Raw genomic sequence first — 17,939 nt, 5'->3', positions numbered from 1 at the left:
AGAAATGTTCTTTATAAAATTACTTTGGTTCACCTTGAATGGAGTAAAATGGAAAACACACAAGCATTATAGCAACATCACTCATGGGCAATGGTATGTGATCCTGAAAAACCAGTCTGGCCCAAAAGTAGGGGTCAAAGAGTCCACAGACGGAGGGCTCACTTCTGGACAACTGACATTAGCACTATACCAGGTGCTCCCACTAATTGCTTACCCATTTTTAAATGAGGGTAACCAGAAATTATTCAAAGCTGTAAGCCATTTGTCTAAGTTTTAACATTTGTTGCTGAGTTTGTAATTTACTAACATGGAAAGACTGCTTCACCTTGTGACTGCAATGCCTGAGGTAATATGGCCACCACATTATATCCTAACTTAAGAAGGACACATCTCAGCTCACTCCTGGGCTATGACCACCAGAGGGCTTGTTGCCAGGTACCACAATACACTCTTCTGGTGGCAAGTTCCTTCCAATAGACATACAGACAACATGAACAAATCGAAGCTGAACAAATACTTAAGAGTTGAAGAGCACCATAAAAATATTTTTGCTTTTTTTAAAAAATGAAAAAAATTCTCATTATACTGCATGAAATTTTGAATAAACTCCACAAGTATCCTATCAAGTACATTTTGATTTCATTGAACTCTCAGCTATAACACAGGTAAAATGTAATGAAAAATCACTTAAAATCTCTTTTGTTTTATAGTTGTTGAGCTCTGAAGAGAAAAGCACTGGAGACAGCCACAGAGATGTGCAGGATAAAGTTTCTAACCTACAGAAGCTTCTATCTCATTCAAGAGGGTGACACCAAAACCTAATCAACCATAGCAAGAAGAGGTGTGTTTACGACCACGAGTGGTCTGATAACTCAGGGCCAGTGCAAGTCCCTTGTGGATTATGCTGGGGCTGACCAAGCCTTTCAGACAGACCATAGAAGACTGGCAGGATTTTAACAGTGGAGATAAGGTACAGGGTATGAGACGTAGAAAGGAAAAGACATGAATGGCTCTGGCTCAAGAGGAGATTCCACAAAGGAGAGTAGTGGGGTTTGGAGGAGAGCAGGGAGGACAGCTAAAGCTGGACTGTAAAGGGCCTTGAACACTACACTAAAGGAACTGGGAGTAATAGGGAGCCCATGAAGGTTTCTAGGAAGGTGAGTAACATGATCTGATTTTAGAAGATCCATCTGTTGGTGATAAACTGCATCAACTGCTGCAAGGTTAAAAGGCAATCACCCAACAAAAAAGGCCAGTGGATTTGGTAACTAAAATATCTGAAGGTGCACTGTCACAGTGCTATTGCAACTAAGTGGAAGGAGATTAAGTATCGACTGAGTATCGCTTAACCAAGATGTTTGGGAGTAGAAGTGTTTTAGATTTCAAATTTTTTCAGATTTGGGAATATTTGCAGATACAAAATTATCTTGGGTATAGGACCCAAGTCTAAACATTAAATTCATTTATATTTAATATACACCTTATATACATAGCCTGAAGGAAATTTTACCTTTCTCTTAGGGACACGGAATCAACTCTATGTTGCATGACTGCATTTTCACTGCATTTGGAGGTCAGGAGTGGTGTTTTCCACTTGTGGTGTCATGTTGTGATCAAAAAGTTTCTGATTTTGGATCATTTAAGATTTTGGATTTTCAGATTAGGGATGCTCAACCTATAGTTTGATTATTTCCCTCATCTCTCCCTTCTCAGCCTTTCCTTATCAATGCTGTTTGGGAATCTGAGGCAGTTCTCAATGAATCCAGTTACTGAGTTTTCTGAAATGTTCTCAGTCCTCCCTGGAATACATTTTTTACCTTCCTTATTTTCAAAGAAGTTAAAAATCATACTGGAAAGACATCACTTACCTAACTAGAAAAGCAAATGGTGGTATAGGCTCTGCCACACAGCACAGCCACATTTCCTTGGGGATGCCACCCAATGATACCCTGCTCAAAGATGTGGCTTAACACGTAACGGGGACAGTTCAGAGAAGGAAAGGAGCCGCAGAGGAGGAGTCCAGCTGAGGAGTTCCATGTTTGGGGGACTAACAGACCCACAAATGATAACAGAAAGCTATTTTTGAAAGGAAAATAGGTAAGAAACCAATCTATACATTTCCACGATCTGAAAGTCATATACTTACACAAAATGGAATTATTTTTTAATTATCTAAAATTTAAAGAAAGATAAATTGTAGACACCTTCAAAACATATGAATTACAAAAGTATCTGGATGCTTTTGCAGACTAACAGTGAACACAGCTCAAATTAAATTCCAAATGTAAGCCAGGTGCAGTGACATGTGCCTATAGTCCCACCTACCTACTCAGGAGGTAGGAAGATCTCTTGAGCCCAGAAGTTGAAACCAGCCTGGACAACATAGCAAGACCTCATCTCTTTAAAAAAAAAAAAAAAAAGGCTGCGCGCAGTGTCACACCTGTAATCCCAACACTTTGGGAGGCGGAGGAGGGTAGATCATGAGGTCAGGAGTTCGAGACCAGCCTGGCCAATATGGTGAAAACCTGTCTCTACTAAAAATACAAAAATTAGCCAGACGTGGTGGCGGGCACCTGTAGTCCCAGCTACTTGGGAGGCTGAGGCAGGAGAATTGCTTGAACCTGGGAGGTGGAGGTTGCAGTGAGCCGAGATCGCGCCATTGCACTCCAGCCTGGGCGACAGAGCGAGCGAGACTCCGACTCAAAAAAAAAAAAAAAAATTGACAAGTAAATTTCAAATGTAATATTGGGTAAGTTAATTGGCAAAGTTTTCAAAGTATGTAGTCTGAGCAGCTGCTTAAGTTGTTTTCTATTCAAACTGGAACTAAATTCATGAAATATTTACAGTTAGAATGCATCAAAAGCTAAGGTCATCTTACCCCCTTACATCACAAACATCCTGTTTGAGAATGCCAGGCTGTTTTAGTAGGGAACCAAGTTAGCATTGACCCTGTTTCAAAATACCATCAAAGATGAACATTTGCAAAGAAAAATGCAGGAAAATACACTAAAGGAAGTGGAAAATGACCCACCATGCAGAAAGTGGTGAGACAGAGCATGTGAGAATGTTGGAAATGTGTCCCACATACCTTATTATTACAACAATTGCTATAATTCTCATTGTTAATAGAAATAGCTTTCCTTTCTCACAGAGTTATGGCAGATTCCATGCTAAGCACCTTATACGTATTAGATCATTATCTAAATATCAACTACATATTTGGCCTTCACAAAAATCCCAGGAGTTAATTAATAATTCTTTTCCCACTGAATAAGCTAATTACTTAATTTCTCTGAGTTGAAGTTTTTCAAGTAATTTGCTCAAGATTATATAGCTTGTAAATGGAAGACCTGGGACTTGAACCCAAGTCCTGTTCACTATGTTTTTACTGAACCCTTATCAAATTCTTAGACAAATCATCCCTTAAACAAACATTAAATAGTAAATGTGGCAAAAGCAACAGATCTAGCCTTAGTACGGAGCAAGTGAGGACGGTTCCTCCCTAAGAGGTCTTCTGCAATTTGAGGTCTGAAGGAAGAACACGAGTTGCTTTGGAGAAAGAGGGAAAAGCATTCCAGGCAGAAGGCACAGAATTCTATGCAAGGATGCTCTCATGGGAGGGAATGTGGTGAGGGTGGGGTGAGGACTGACAGAACAAGCAAGATGGGAGGGAATGAGAGGGATCTGGCAACTTCAGATGCATTAGTAAAACTGTACTTTGCTCACCACGTAGTGCTTTGTAGGCCATGGTAAAAAGTCATTTTCTTTATCCTAAGCACATTGAGAATGTATTTTATTTTAGTGCTCGTGGTGGTTCTTTTCCTTGGGGGTGAGGGGTGTGAACTAGAGTAGCAGTGCCATGCTGCCTCCTACAGGAATCTTCCAGGCGCCAGGATAAAAATGTATATTCTGGAGCATGAACTTCTATGACCTAGAATAGACTTCTAAACATTCTCTATCTACCCAAACATTATATATCTAAACATTCCCAGAATGGAGATTAAAGCTGAAAATGCAAAAAGAGCATGTGGACAATTGCTGGGGGTAAACTGAGGCACAGTCAAGATTATCCTGGAGGGTTTGTGGTGCAGGAACACAGGCGAACCAAAGGTAGTGGGGTGGAAGTGCACAGGAAGAGGCCCTGTCATGAAAATGGCAAGCCCATTTCCAGCTAAGAGGGGCAACCAATGTTAATACCCCGGCTCCACTCCCACCAGCTGTGTGGCTTTGGATAAGTTACTTGATCTTTCTGTGACAATTTCCCCATTGGTAATAGTGCCTATCTCACAAGATTATTTTGAGAATGAAATGAGTTATAAAACATATAAAGTATTTAGAGCAGAATAGTAAGTACTTAATAAAATATTAGCCATAAATATTTTTATTATTACTATTATTATTGTTAAAGATCACAAATTGCAGTAAGTAGTTAAGAAAGGAAAGAAAAACATCTTAAATATAGATCTAAAGCAACACGTTCTCAGACTTACATGCGCCTAAGAATCACCCAGAAAGCTTGTGAAAAATGTAGATTCCTGGCTTATGAGAAGTAAGACCTAGGAATCCAGATTTTTTCATAAGCCCCTGGGGGAATTCTGATACAATTGGTCCAAGCACCATACTTTGAGAAGTGGGGCTTTGAGGACTAGAATTTAAAATATTCAGGTATCAAATAAAGTATTTCATCACAGGGGCTTAACTATCAGGATAACTTTATAAAACAAATTTCAGATATTATTTGTCTTAAGGCAAAATGAAACAAGATCACTTGCAATATCTACTTCTAGAAGAAAACAAAATGATCAGAATTTGCTTGACTGGTAAAATATACCAGCAGATTTATTCATTAATAACCATTTTCATACATTTAAATAATAAATACTCTTTAGTTCCAAACAGCCCAAATATATCGCTGCATGCTGCATTATCAAGAGAAATTAAAATAAGCATCTGGACAGTGGTATATATATGTTCCTTAATTATTAGATTTTATGTTCTGTCAAAATTAATAAAGCCAATCTTTAATCATACAGAGAAAATCCTTTCTGCTAGGACATAATAAGACTTTCTGCAGGTTCTTTCACTTCATTTCAGGGTTTCTCAACCTTGGCACTATAGACATGGTTAACAGACAATGCTTTACTGTGAAGGGCTGCATATGCTTTGAAGGATGCTTAGCAGCATCCCTGACCCACTAGCAGCAAGCACCCTCCTACCCCCAGTTTCACAATCAAAAATGTCTCCAGACATTGTCAACTGTCCCCTGGGGTTTTAAACTGCCCCACTTTGAGTACTACTGCTTTCGGTAAAAAGAATGAAAATGTCTAAACTCTAAAGTGACCCAAATTGCCAGCTTAACCATTTTCAAATGCCCCGCTACCAATATGCCAATGACCAATAAATCTTTTCCACAACCAAGACATTTACTGAACATTTCCTCATCAATATCTACATGCACATGTATTTATGTGCATTTCATGACAATTTGTGGTTGTTTTCAGCATATCATCTGTTTTGAGAGAGAGAGGATGATGCTACTGCGAAAAAGTAATAGCAATGGTGGTAATAACGAACAACATAACTTTGTAGAATGCTTGACACCTTCCAAGGCACTTCTGCATACGTTATTCCCAGCCACGTTCAGTAGCAGTTCACAAATATTCTAAATCTCCATTCAACAGTTTATTGCATAAAAGATGTTATGCTGCATCAACCAACTCCCGTCTGCAAGACACCGTGGGCCCCTTGTAGCAACTGACAATCATAAGTACGTGAATTCTGGTAAAAACGCTTGCATGCCCACAGGAGAGGAGGCAGGAAATGTTTCTGCCTAAGCAACAAGCGGAGAAGTCTGAGGCTCTCAACTCATTACATGACTTGGCCCAACTTAGCATATTTCTCTTTCCTTTTCTTTAAACTCAGTAGTGGACATGAGAATGTAAATAGTGAACATATTTGTCTTGAATCAGTAAATGTAACATAAGAATAAAAAAGTTTTTTGAGAAATAAAAAGTTTAAGGTATTGTTTGTGATAATTTCTGGGTATTCTCTCTTCAACTTTCTTTTTCAGGTATTTTTATTTGGAGGAATAAAAGTTCTAGGGTTGAATAACCCGGTTCTACCACTGATCTACCAAATCTAGGCAAACTTTTCCAGTGTTATGTTTCAGTCATTCAGACTAGAAAACAAAATTGTAGTGGTATAAAGTGGCCAAATCATTTCGGCATCTCTTAAGCATGTCAACGAAGAACTCTAAAGGAGCAGACAGAATCTACAGGTACTGTGAAGGAATTATTTACACTAACAAGTGACCTTCTTCAGAAAAATCAAACAAGTGACTTTCCAGAGTAAGTGAAATCACTGGCCTATCCCACGCATCTGGTGAACATTGTCTGCAAAAATTACAAACTGAAGGTATTGTTTGGTCCTTTTACCCAAACACCATCACACAACCCAACACTCAGGATTTTTCTTGGCCCAACAACACTATGAAAAAGCTGCTTAGGCTCTTTATAATAATAAACAATGCACATTCCTGTTTTATTTGCAAAAATAATTAGCAGCAGCTGCTACTTGCAAAGAATTTTGAACAGAAAATATTTTACATCCTGAATCCAAATATTTCAGAAGAGTCTGACGTCAAATGAAGTATTCTGCCTTTTTTTAATTTAAAATAAAGAATAACAATTAAAGTCTTCATACTTTTATCAAACTTTTTTTAAAAAAAACTGACAAAAACATTATTCTGAAATTCAAAGGAGACAGCTGTACACATCTCTGGAGTAAAAGAGAAACTTAATGCTTTAGTACAGTACTTACATGTGAGGGCTCAGTTCATAAAAATTTCTGTTCCTGTATTCTTCCACTTTCTCTGGTGAATAAATGGGTAAAGACCGGTATGGGTTAACAGATATAACCACACTTCCAATGTATGTCTGCAAAACAAAGAACAAAACATGCCCATTAGTACACAAAATGTATTTTAACGTCTTAAGCTTTAGTGTTGTATGGTTTCAGCCTTTTAAAATCAACACTAGTTCTGCTTCACCATTCATTGTATACATTTTAAGAATGCTTTGCATCTCTGAAGACAGATGGTCAACAATGTCTATTTAGTTTGTTGATAAATGGAAAGCATACATTTATATATTTAAAATCCTTTCAAAGTATATCTCTGAACTAATTTACGGTTCTCGGTAAGAGTTCTCCAAAGCCCTGTCATATTTTCCACAAATTTTGTCACAAACTACTGCTAACTGTAAGCAAGAGCCATGTTCTCCCTGATTCTAGATAGAGCTATAGTTCTCCTTCTTCTCTCATCTTTTTCCACCTTTTTAGTCAACAGTATCCCAGTGTTCCCCTCTTCCCTACCCACACCTCATAGGGCCTTCCCTTTGGCACTGGCCCTCTGCAAGTCTGTCAATCTTTCTACAATGGGCTCAGATCACGTTCAATTCAGTATCAGAGCTACAGGTATCTCTTGGACATTCAAACCACATAATCTCATTATATCTAACATAATATCAGAGTTTTAGTGTCAAATTTAAAGGTACTTTCCACAAAGCACATTTAATGTCAACATTTAAATTTAATGTCAAATTTACATTTAATGTAAAATTTAAATGCACTTTCTGAGGGATCAGTGCTATATTTTAGCATGTACTAAACTTTTCTCACTGAACTTTAAACCAGAACACAATTTCTCTTCCTGTCTACTTCGACCCTAAATTCCTGGCAGCACCAGTGGTGCTGGTTTAGTTCCTTCTGTGCAATGCCAAGGACAATGCCACAAGCAAACGTCACTTAACTGTAACTTATCTTGGCAGCTCCATTTTCCCCTTCAGTTTCAACATCATAAAAGACAGGAGGGGGAAAAAAGGTGCCAACAAAAGTGGTAAAGTGATAAACTAAGTGATAAAGTGATGAGCAATAAAACTTTTAAAAAGAAAAAGGTTCATAAAGGAAAGAAAGAAACAAGGGGAAAAAAAGATCTCCAACTTCCCACCTTTCCAATGTCATCCCACAAAAGGTAGCATTTTTAGAGCAACAAGTTTTTCCAGTATTACCACCATTGGGATTCAAAAAGACTGTCAGATATTTCTAGAAAATTAAACAGAATAGAAAATGAAGGAACGTAGAAATGTTCTGCTGACTTTTTTTTTTCTTTTTACAGGGGTCACAATGATATTAATTATGAAGGACTTTCTCCCAACTAGGAAAACTGAACAGGTTATATATATATACAAACACACTTTCATCCTGTAAGAATACTATCTTGTCAAAGGTGGACAAATATTATCTTGTCAAGGGTGGACAAGATTGCTGTTGTAAAAGAAAACTCTCAGTTCCCATGCAATTTTTCACATTTATTTCTAACATTCTATCACTAGGACCCAATTAATCTGGCCTCACAAACAATGACAAAACTTTCTCAAGGTTTTCTGGTTGTCCTCACACTGCAACCCACCTAGGAGATGGGAGATGTCTCCCAAGGACAATGTCACAAGCAAACATCAGATGGGAGACGCCTGACACTGAATACTTGTCTGAATAGCTTCCAGCTAATACATTAGAATTAGTAGCCTTGGTAAATATGAAAATATAGCCATTGGTTATTTCTTTAACATCTATTGGTTAAAAAAATCAACCTTCTTTAAGTAGAAAAGTACTATTTGAATCCTTCTCCCTTTTTCTTGAACACAATAGTTTCTAAAATATATTGATTTGCTGTTAGCAGAAAAACCACTTACTGAGTTGCTCTTTAAAACCAAACTTCACAGTGGCTAAATTCTTGATAAAAATCTGCCTCTGTGGCATTCTTGCATAGAGAACAAACTCTGTTGCCTCAAATTCAAAATCAAAAGCCACAGTAATAAGTTGTAAGTTTCTCTTTGTTCCTTGTGACTGTTACACATACTGAATTACGTGTGTTTGTTTTCCCCCAGCTGCATCTCTATCACCTAGAACAGTGTCTGGCCCACCATGATGTACAATAAATATTTGTTAACTAAATGACCGAATCACATGGGGTATGTTCATCACTAATTGGAGGGTACAAGCCACTGAAACACATATAATTATTCTTGCATTGAAATGTAACATCAAATATACTATACTCAGTGCTTAGTATTTTAATCAGCCTATATGCCATGTGTTACTGTTAGAGGTGTTTGAACCAGAGCAACCCCATCTTGAATAGAGGCTGGGTAAAATAAGGCTGAGACCTACTGAGCTGCATTCCCAGATGATTATGCATTCTACATCACAGGATGAGGTAGGAGGTCAGCATGAGATACAGGTCATAAAGACGATGCTGATAAAACAGTTTGCAGTAAAGAAACCAACTCAAATCCACCAAAACCAAGATGGTGATGAGAACACTTCTGGTAATCCTCAGTGCTACACTCCCACCAGTGCCATGACAGTTTACAAATGCCATGGCAACATCAGGAAGGTACCCTATATGATCTGAAAAGGGGAGGCATGAATAATCCACCCCTTATTGAGCATATAATCAAGAAATAACCATAAAAATGGATCTGCATACGGAGTAGCCATTCTTTATTCCTTTACTTTTTAAATAAACTTGCTTTCACTTTACCGTATAAACTCACCCCAAATTCTTTCTTGCGTGAGATCCAAGAACCCTCTCTTGTGGTCTGGATTGGGACTCCTTTCCGGTAACATTACCATTTAACAAATCCCTAAATGTCGTTTGACTCTGGTAGACTGTAAAAACAGCCAGAACAATTCTTTCCATCCCTGCATGCACTTCCCATTTGAAATGTGACTTTGTTACTTTAAAGATAGAGTTTTTTTCTCCACTCCTTCAATTGGAATTTCTCCCTGTGACTTGATTTAACCAAAGGGAAGTTAGCAAATGAGACACAAGTAGAAGCCTGAGAAGCATTTGTGTATTAGGATGTGTCTCCTTTTTTATGACTGTGGCTGGAAGCCATGATGTGAATGAGCTTGAGCTAGCCTGTCAGAGAGGTCCTGTGGAGAGCTAAGGTATCCTGACCTACAGCCTGCTATGCTAACTATTAGACATGAGTGAGGCCATCTTAAACCTTCCAGCCCCAGTAAGGACACCAGATGCCTAAGGCCACATGAGTGATTCCAGGTGAGACTAGCAGAAAATATACAAGGCTAAACTCAGGCTAACTTGCTATCCCAGAGAATCGTGAGCAAATAATTGGCTATTGGTATAAGCCTTTAATTTCTGAGAGGTAGTTTGTTACATGGCAACAGTAACTGATACACCTATGTAAACCAAAAATAAAATCCTAAGGCCCCTCAACCATCAGAATGGACTTCCTCCTAGGCCAAGGTACTCTAAAATTTAACCTGAAAGATTGGTTCAGGCCATGATGGGAAGTGGGGGGTCGAACATGCCTCATTATACCTCTCCAGCATTAACATCGACACAGACCTTAAGTCTGATAAGAAACGTTTACAATCTATTGTCTCTGAAGCCGGGTATCTGGAGGTTTTATCTGTGTGATAAAACTTTGGTCTTCACAACCTCTTATAGCAATCCACACATTCCTTTCTATTGGTAACTCTTTTAACCAATTGCCAATTAGAAAAATTTTAAATCTACCTATAACCTGGAAGCCTCACTGCTTCGAGCTGTTCTACCTCTCTAGGTTGAAGTCTCATGTCTGCCTAAAATGTCCCAATCATCTTGGGCACATGTTCTCAGGATCTCCCAAGGAGGGCTGTGTTATGGGCTATGCTCACTCATATTTGGCATAGAATAAATCTCTTTAAATATTTTAGAGTTTGACTCTTTTCATCAATACCTACATGACTCAAGAAACTAAAAATGGTGCCAAGCAGGACAAGTTTTATCCATCTAAATAAGCAAACACTAAAAGAAACTATGCTTTCTCTCTCCATTCCACTTTATACAGTTCAGATATCCTCTTTATCTTCTAACCTTGAACTCCTAACAGGTTCATCCTATACCTGCCCTTTCTGTTTATGGATTTCTTCCTCAAAGTTCTATGTGCATTAGCCAAAGGTTTAAATATTCCTACATGGGCCAGTAGAATAACTCAAATGTTCACAGTCACAACTCTGCTTCCTCTGAGACACAGAAAGACATTCCTGATAGCAGCTGATTGCTGGGTGGGGTTTAACATTTCTACTCTAGTTTTAGGTAGCTACCAATTCTACATTCAGGTGACTACAGCACCAGATTAAATCTCCTTTTCAAGGATCAGAATGATAGTGACCAGACAGTTCATTTTTACATTGATTAACATTTGGACTTGTGAATCAGATGTCATTTTTTTAATAAACAACTGCATACTATTTACAGTTGGTATTTTCTTATTGCATCACGCTCTAAAAAGGATGGTAAACCAACTCATTATGAAGTAACCAGCCCAGGCATTTCTAGGCTCACCCCTCCACGTTTCTGAACCTCAGCTCCCCTAAGCCCTCAGGTCCATGCCACCACTAATATGACAATGGAAAGCTCCCTCTATGCCTCTGCTCAGTGGGCCAGCCTCTGACACCCAGGAAGGGAAAAGAAAGGAAAGAGATGTGGGAGGGAAGAGAAGCAAACAAGAATGAAAGAGAAGAAAAAGGGAAGAGGGAGAAGAAAACAAGCTCTACCTTTCTATAACTGGCACATACAGATAGCAAGGTTATATTTCATTTCTCAAGGGCAGACACTGAATCAAGAATGCACAAACATTCTTAAGTCAAAACCATCTCGACCTTCCTAGATTTCAAGTATCTCTAGCATTCCAAAACAGATGTCTTGTAAATAATCAAATAATACTTGAGTGTTCTTAGCATAATTACCATGAAAACAGAGGTCTTTTCTGGAGGACATTCAATCTAGCCACCTCCACTCCCCAGACCACTGTTCAGAAGCCAAAAGAAAAGCCTTTGAGTAGTCGAAATATAACCTAAAGGCCACGTGTTTTATTCTATAAGAAAGTTCTTTCAGAACTCCAATCCTCAGAGATTCTACTTCAATGATGTAGGGAACGGCCAGGGGTCAGTACTTTTTTGAAAGAGACCCAACATAAACTAATGTGGAACCAGGGTTGAACCAATGTCTGTAGCCCTTCCCTTCCAGACTCACAGGACCAAGTTTTACTCTCAATTGCAACAACCTGCTAGTGCTGCTATTGGCTTATCTTCTATTTCACCTTCCCCTTTAAATACTCCTATGGAACTAGTTCTGAAACAAAAGAAAAGTCCTTCTAGCCTCACTCTCATTTTAGCCACATTTCTAATAAACTTGGCATAGTCTCAATAGACTACAGAAAAACTGCAGCAACATCTGTACATTGGAAGAGGCAAAAAGGGCCGTACTATAGCTGTGAATTTGAAATGTTTGATTACAACTCATATATAAGAAATAAAATTTTCATCACAACCAGGTATGTGTATGTATGTCTATTTATGTGCACACACATACACAAGATAAAAACTTCACAAAACCAAAAGTACCCTTTACTATATGTGATACATTGATATTTTTTGTTCGATTCTAATATTTTTTACAAAATGTTTAAAAACTGTTGGCCCTAACCCACTAAATGATTTTCATGAGCAATTAATGATATGAAACTTGCAGTTTAAAAAATTGTGCTACACAGCACTCCTTAACCTTTCTTTAATTGTTGATCCCTTTGAGATACCAATGGAAGCAATGACTCTTCTCCTTGGAAAAACACACATGCACATTGAAGTCTGCATACATGTGATATACCAGGTTAAGACTCCCTCTGCAAGCAGAGAAACAACGGCCACTAATAGAAAAGGAAGAGTAGGGAGGGACAAAGAAAGAAAGAAAATAAGTAAGAAGTGATGAAGATAATTATCAAAGTATAAAAATATTTATAGTAAGACCCAAGAGCCCCATGGCTTAGCCGGCCCTGACTGCTTTATTATGGCACTAATTGGGAACGTAGGGTAATAATCAACAGCCAAAATCAGTGTATTCTGTTTTTGACGACAAGGATATATGCAATACATTTTAGAATGATATCTAACCAAAAAGTTAAATATTTTAGCACAGCTTTAATATTACGTAAGTCTCAATAATGTGTAACATTCCTTCGCAAAGGCAGATAAATGAAACATTAGCACACATACACAGAACAGTCAGAATATTTCCAAGTCTGTATATAAAACTTCTTCTAAAAAGTCAGAATAGTTTTAATATCTTTTATATCATAATTCTTCCCAGGGTAAGATAGAGATCTTTAGAAGCCCTAAATCCTGAAGGTTTACATTTCAGTTTCTCATATGATATTAAAATGTATAACTACACCATAAAATACATGTAAGAAAATCCCATAATGACCTATTTTTGCCATCATGTACTTTGATGCTTTTTTTGAAATATCGAATTCTCTCAAAATCTATTTTTAAAGCCTCTGTTTGCTGGGCTCTAACTAGGCATCCAATCTGTCTATACCTACCTGCTTCCTTATTTTCTTCAGGATGAATTTCAGTTATTTGTTTACATGTCTCTGGAGTTCCTTAAAAACTCATCCTCAACCTATTGAACAGCTGGCATAGAATATACACTTATGCACCTTTCTACTAAACTACTCCCAAATCCCCAAGAGATAGATACAAATTCTCTATCTTAATGTCCATAACAAAGGAGCACAAAGAAGTGATACGACCACATTAGCTAGCAGAAGTGAAATCAAGACAAGGAGACAAGAATCTGTTCTCTTTTCATTAGAGCATACAATCCATGCCGTCTGTTAGGCCTGGGAAGCTTTGGTAAAAAGCACGCAAGAAGAACGGAGGAAACTTGTGTTGCACAATGCCATATAAAGCGTCTTCAACCTTTGTGTAATAAAGCGCTACTCTGTTAGGCAAAAGCCTCCCATTTTACCACCTGAGAAATCCTTCTACCGCCAGGAATAAACAAAACAGAAAAGGAAAAGATTTTCTAGTTATAGGGAAAATGTTTGATCTCACCAGAAAAGATTCAATCGTAATCATTCTTTAACTTCAGAGAAATAAATCAGGAATGTGGTGATGTAAAAGGCAATATTTATTTAAATATCTTAATACGAATTAGTCTAAAATAACATCAAAGAAATATCAGAGAAGGTATAGGAGTCCTCTGCATCTCCAAGGGTCTCCAAGTCATGTTACTTTTGCCTCTAAAGTATTGGGCTGGTGCAAAAGTAATTGCAGTTTTTGCCATTACTTCCAACGCAAAAATCACAATTGCTTTTGCACCAATCTATAGTTCAAATCCAGGATGGGCCAGGATTCAGGTAAGAATAACCCATCACAAGGCTGCACAATCGCACTGACTGATAGAATGATTTTAGGCTACAAACCATTTTACATGCAAGCAACAAATTTATTAAGGGCTAACTTTATGCAAAACATCATGCTGGGCATGGTAGGAAAAATACAAAGCTCCCAGTGTCTGTGTGCCTGGGGAGTTTATAATATAGCTTAGGAAGTGAGTCTTTTAGATAGAGAAACATAAAATTTAAGAGTTAACTTCTCTAGACATTAAAACAGATGAAACAGGATGTGATTCCTGGCTAAATGAGCCATTAGTCTGATTATTTTACTGTCTAATGAGTGCTCCAGGGTTATATAAAGAAAGGTCACTATGAACTGCAGAGGTCCGAGAAAGCTCCAGAGAAGACAGACAGCTTGAGCGGTCTAAAAAGATGGGCATGATTTGGACAAAGTTCCCCCCAAAGAGTGACATAAGACGTTAGGTTTCAGGTGATAGCTGAATGCCGCCCAGCCACCACCTTTCTTTCTTCTTTTTTTTTTTTTAAGCTAAGCTATCTTCTTCAAAATATATTTTTTTAAGTACAATTTGCCAGGGACTCAAACAGATATCTGCACACCCATGTTTATAGCAGCATTATTCACTATACCCAAGAGGAGGAAGTCACCCAAGTGTCCAGCGACAGATGAATAGATAAATAAAATGTAGACATGTACAATGGAACATTGTTCAGCCTTAAAAAGGAAGGGAATTCTGACACATGCTACAATACAGATTAAAACACAGACAGAGGCACAAACGCCTACCCAAGCACAAACCAAAGACAGAGAATGGAACAGCTTCCCTAAAACAAAGACATCCCCTGAGTAGTTACGACTGGAATAAAAAATTCTTGCTAAAGCCAGGAAAAAAAAAAAAAAAGACTGAGATCAAACTGTAGAGAGCCTTTGAACTTCACGTAAGCAGTCTGAGCTTGAGTCCAAAAGCAGTTTTGAAGTGAAAAGTCAGTGGGGGATGAGGGGCTTAGATGATGAAACTGATGGGATTTGAACCCACATCATTCTGACCTAAGTATAGTATTTAAGCTCTTTACTCGGATTCTACCTATGTCATTTCATAATAATAATTCTTCAATGTATTTGAAATATTGTGTAAGTCTTGGCTCCAAATTAGCTGGCAAAATTCTCTAGTTTTGTGTGAACGTGGGCACATTATTTAACTTTTCCACATCCCAGTTTCCTCACCTTTTTTTTTTTTTGAGACGGAGTTTCACTCTTGTTGCCCAGGCTGGAGTACAATGGCGCGATCTTGGCTCACTGCAACCTCCACCTCCCTGGTTCAAGCAATTCTCCTGCCTCAGCCTCCCGAGTAGCTGGGATTACAGGTGCCCGCCACCACGCCAAGCTAATTTTTTTGTATTTTTAGTAGAGAGGTGGTTTCACCATGTTGGCCAGGCTAGTCTTGAATTCCTGACCTCGGGTGATCCGCCTACCTCGGCCTCTCAACTTGCTGGGATTGCAGGCGTGAGCCACCGCGCCTGGCCTGAGTTTCCTCATCTTTACAAGAAGCATACTAGCTCCTCCCTCATCTAATGCTGAGGATTAAATGAGGTTGTGCGTCAAAACATCAAACACAGCACCTGACCCACAGCAAGCATTCCATAAATATTACCTATTATAATTATATAAATTTAGCTGGGCTCTACTGGAATCTATTGGCTACTGCAAAGAGCCAAATCAGGACTTGAAAGTCTACATAAAATATGTTAATACCATGGCTAAATTCATTAATGAGTCCTACCACACCAGCGTCTTAAAAACTTTTACAAAATGGTCTGTTTTGTTTTGTTTTGTGTTTTGAGACAGGGTCTAGCTCTGTCACCCAGGTTGGAGTGCAGTGGTGCGATCCTGGCTCACTGCAGGCCCGATCCCAGGTTCAAGCCATCCTCCCACCTCAGCCTCCTGAATACCTGGGACTACAGGTACATGCCACCAATCCTGGCTAAGTTTTGTATTTTTGGTACAGACGGGGTTTCATCATGTTGCCCAGGCTGGTCTCGAACTCCTCGACTAAAGCAATCGGCCCGCCTCAGACTCCCAAAGTGCTGGGATTATAGGCATTAGCCACGGCGCCCAACCCAAAATGGTCTTTGTATACAGGAAATTGATGAGTTTTCAGATAAGCACATAAGGTATGTCTTAATAAAACTAATATTAAAAGTCTAGGATACTAAGAAAATGACTATACAAGACAGACCAGTGGGAATCCTCAAAAATGACAACATGCTATTCACTCCAATATGAGGAATCTACTTCCTTCCTGGGTCTGAGACCCTGGGAATTTGATCACAAGACATTAAGATGTCATATGCCACGGTGTTTTTAATTAGACATCTGTAAGATTTCCCAAATTTCCTTGCAGAGGGCCTCGGTCTTTTTTTTTTTTTTTTTTTAGACACAGTATGCTCTACCAAACGCTTTGGTTGTTTTTTAGACATAGTTCAAAACTGTGCAAAATGCCTAAGTAAAAATTACAAGTATAAGGTGAATAACAGACTTAGGTGTCTATCTGGGCCTTATATTTTTTAAAAATGTAATTCAGTGTATGCATCTCATGTCTCCAGTCTCAGAAACATATTTGTGATGCATATGCAATAGACATATAAAATTGATGCTAATAGCCTAATTTTACAGGGGAACAGAACTGGAAACATTAGAAGGTTTTAAATAACTTGCCCAAGGTTTCTAAATCAGTGGCAGAAGCAGAGTTTCATCCCAAAGCTCTGCATCAAAGACTATGACAATAGGACGGAGAACAGTGGCTTGGTCAGGCTCTTTCAGCTGCTTGGCATCCAGGTCCATTTCCTGTATTAATGAACTCACCTAGGAACCCCTGACAACTATCCCAGGCTATAACAAATCTGGGACCTGAGGGTGACTATGGGTCCAGGACGGCTCATGAACCAACACAACCCAAGTTTGTGAAGATTTCCTCTCCAGTTCTGGTATCAATGAGCCTCGCCCCTGCCCATGTCTCTGCTTCTCCCCTTGTTTCTTTCATGCCTGCTGCAAGCTGGTTCCCTCACTTTCTACTCCATTGGCTGTCCACTTCAAAGCCTCTTATTCATAGGTTCTGTTTGCCTGTGGCCTATCATGTACTCCTCTCGACTTCATCACCCTCAGCATCTTGATCCCATTGATATTTTATTTTTTCAGTATTTCTCAATTCAAAGTTTGAGGAAAGAATCTAGCCTTGCTCATCTTTTTATCTAAGTTGTGCCTTAAATCACTGGCCTTGGGTCAGGAACTCATTCAGAGGCCAGGACGTCCCGCAAACCGTGGCTGCCGACGGTGGCTGCAAGTTTGTCAGGCACAGTCTCTGCTGCCTAGTCCAAGACGTGCCTACACTACCATCATATTATACTCTTGTTCCTGGGCTGCAGCCAGTCATTTCAGACTATGAATTAAAGAACTATATATGAGTTCAACGCCACGCTGAAATACTGGCTAAAAATATCACCTCAGGCATCTTTATTTTAGAACAGGATAATACAATACTGCCATATCTTCGTTGAGACAAACTGTGTCACGAGACAAGTATTTTCCAAATATATACCATTCTCCAGACTTAATAAAACTCTCTTAACAGCATGGTCCTGTGGTCCTGTATTAAAGGGATAATATTTACAATG

The 17,939-nt window shown here is 38.7% G+C and overlaps 1 protein-coding gene across 7 annotated transcripts in view; it reads right to left on the bottom strand.

The window, feature by feature from the left end:
• Window positions 1-17,939, bottom strand: part of MYO1B (myosin IB) — a 178,960-nt gene that overhangs the window by 119,558 nt on the left and 41,463 nt on the right. For all 7 annotated transcript variants that reach the window (XM_003309371.7, XM_009443899.5, XM_009443898.5 and 4 more), the window contains exon 3: window positions 6,820-6,935. In XM_003309371.7, the coding sequence (XP_003309419.1) occupies window positions 6,820-6,935 (116 nt within the window). The remainder of the gene's footprint in view (window positions 1-6,819; window positions 6,936-17,939) is intronic.

This window comes from Pan troglodytes, chromosome 13 (genome assembly GCF_028858775.2).
Source record: "Pan troglodytes isolate AG18354 chromosome 13, NHGRI_mPanTro3-v2.0_pri, whole genome shotgun sequence".
In the NCBI taxonomy this organism is placed as follows: domain Eukaryota; kingdom Metazoa; phylum Chordata; class Mammalia; order Primates; family Hominidae; genus Pan; species Pan troglodytes.
Note: the sequence above shows the minus strand (reverse complement) of the source record. Positions and strands in the feature narration are given on the sequence as shown.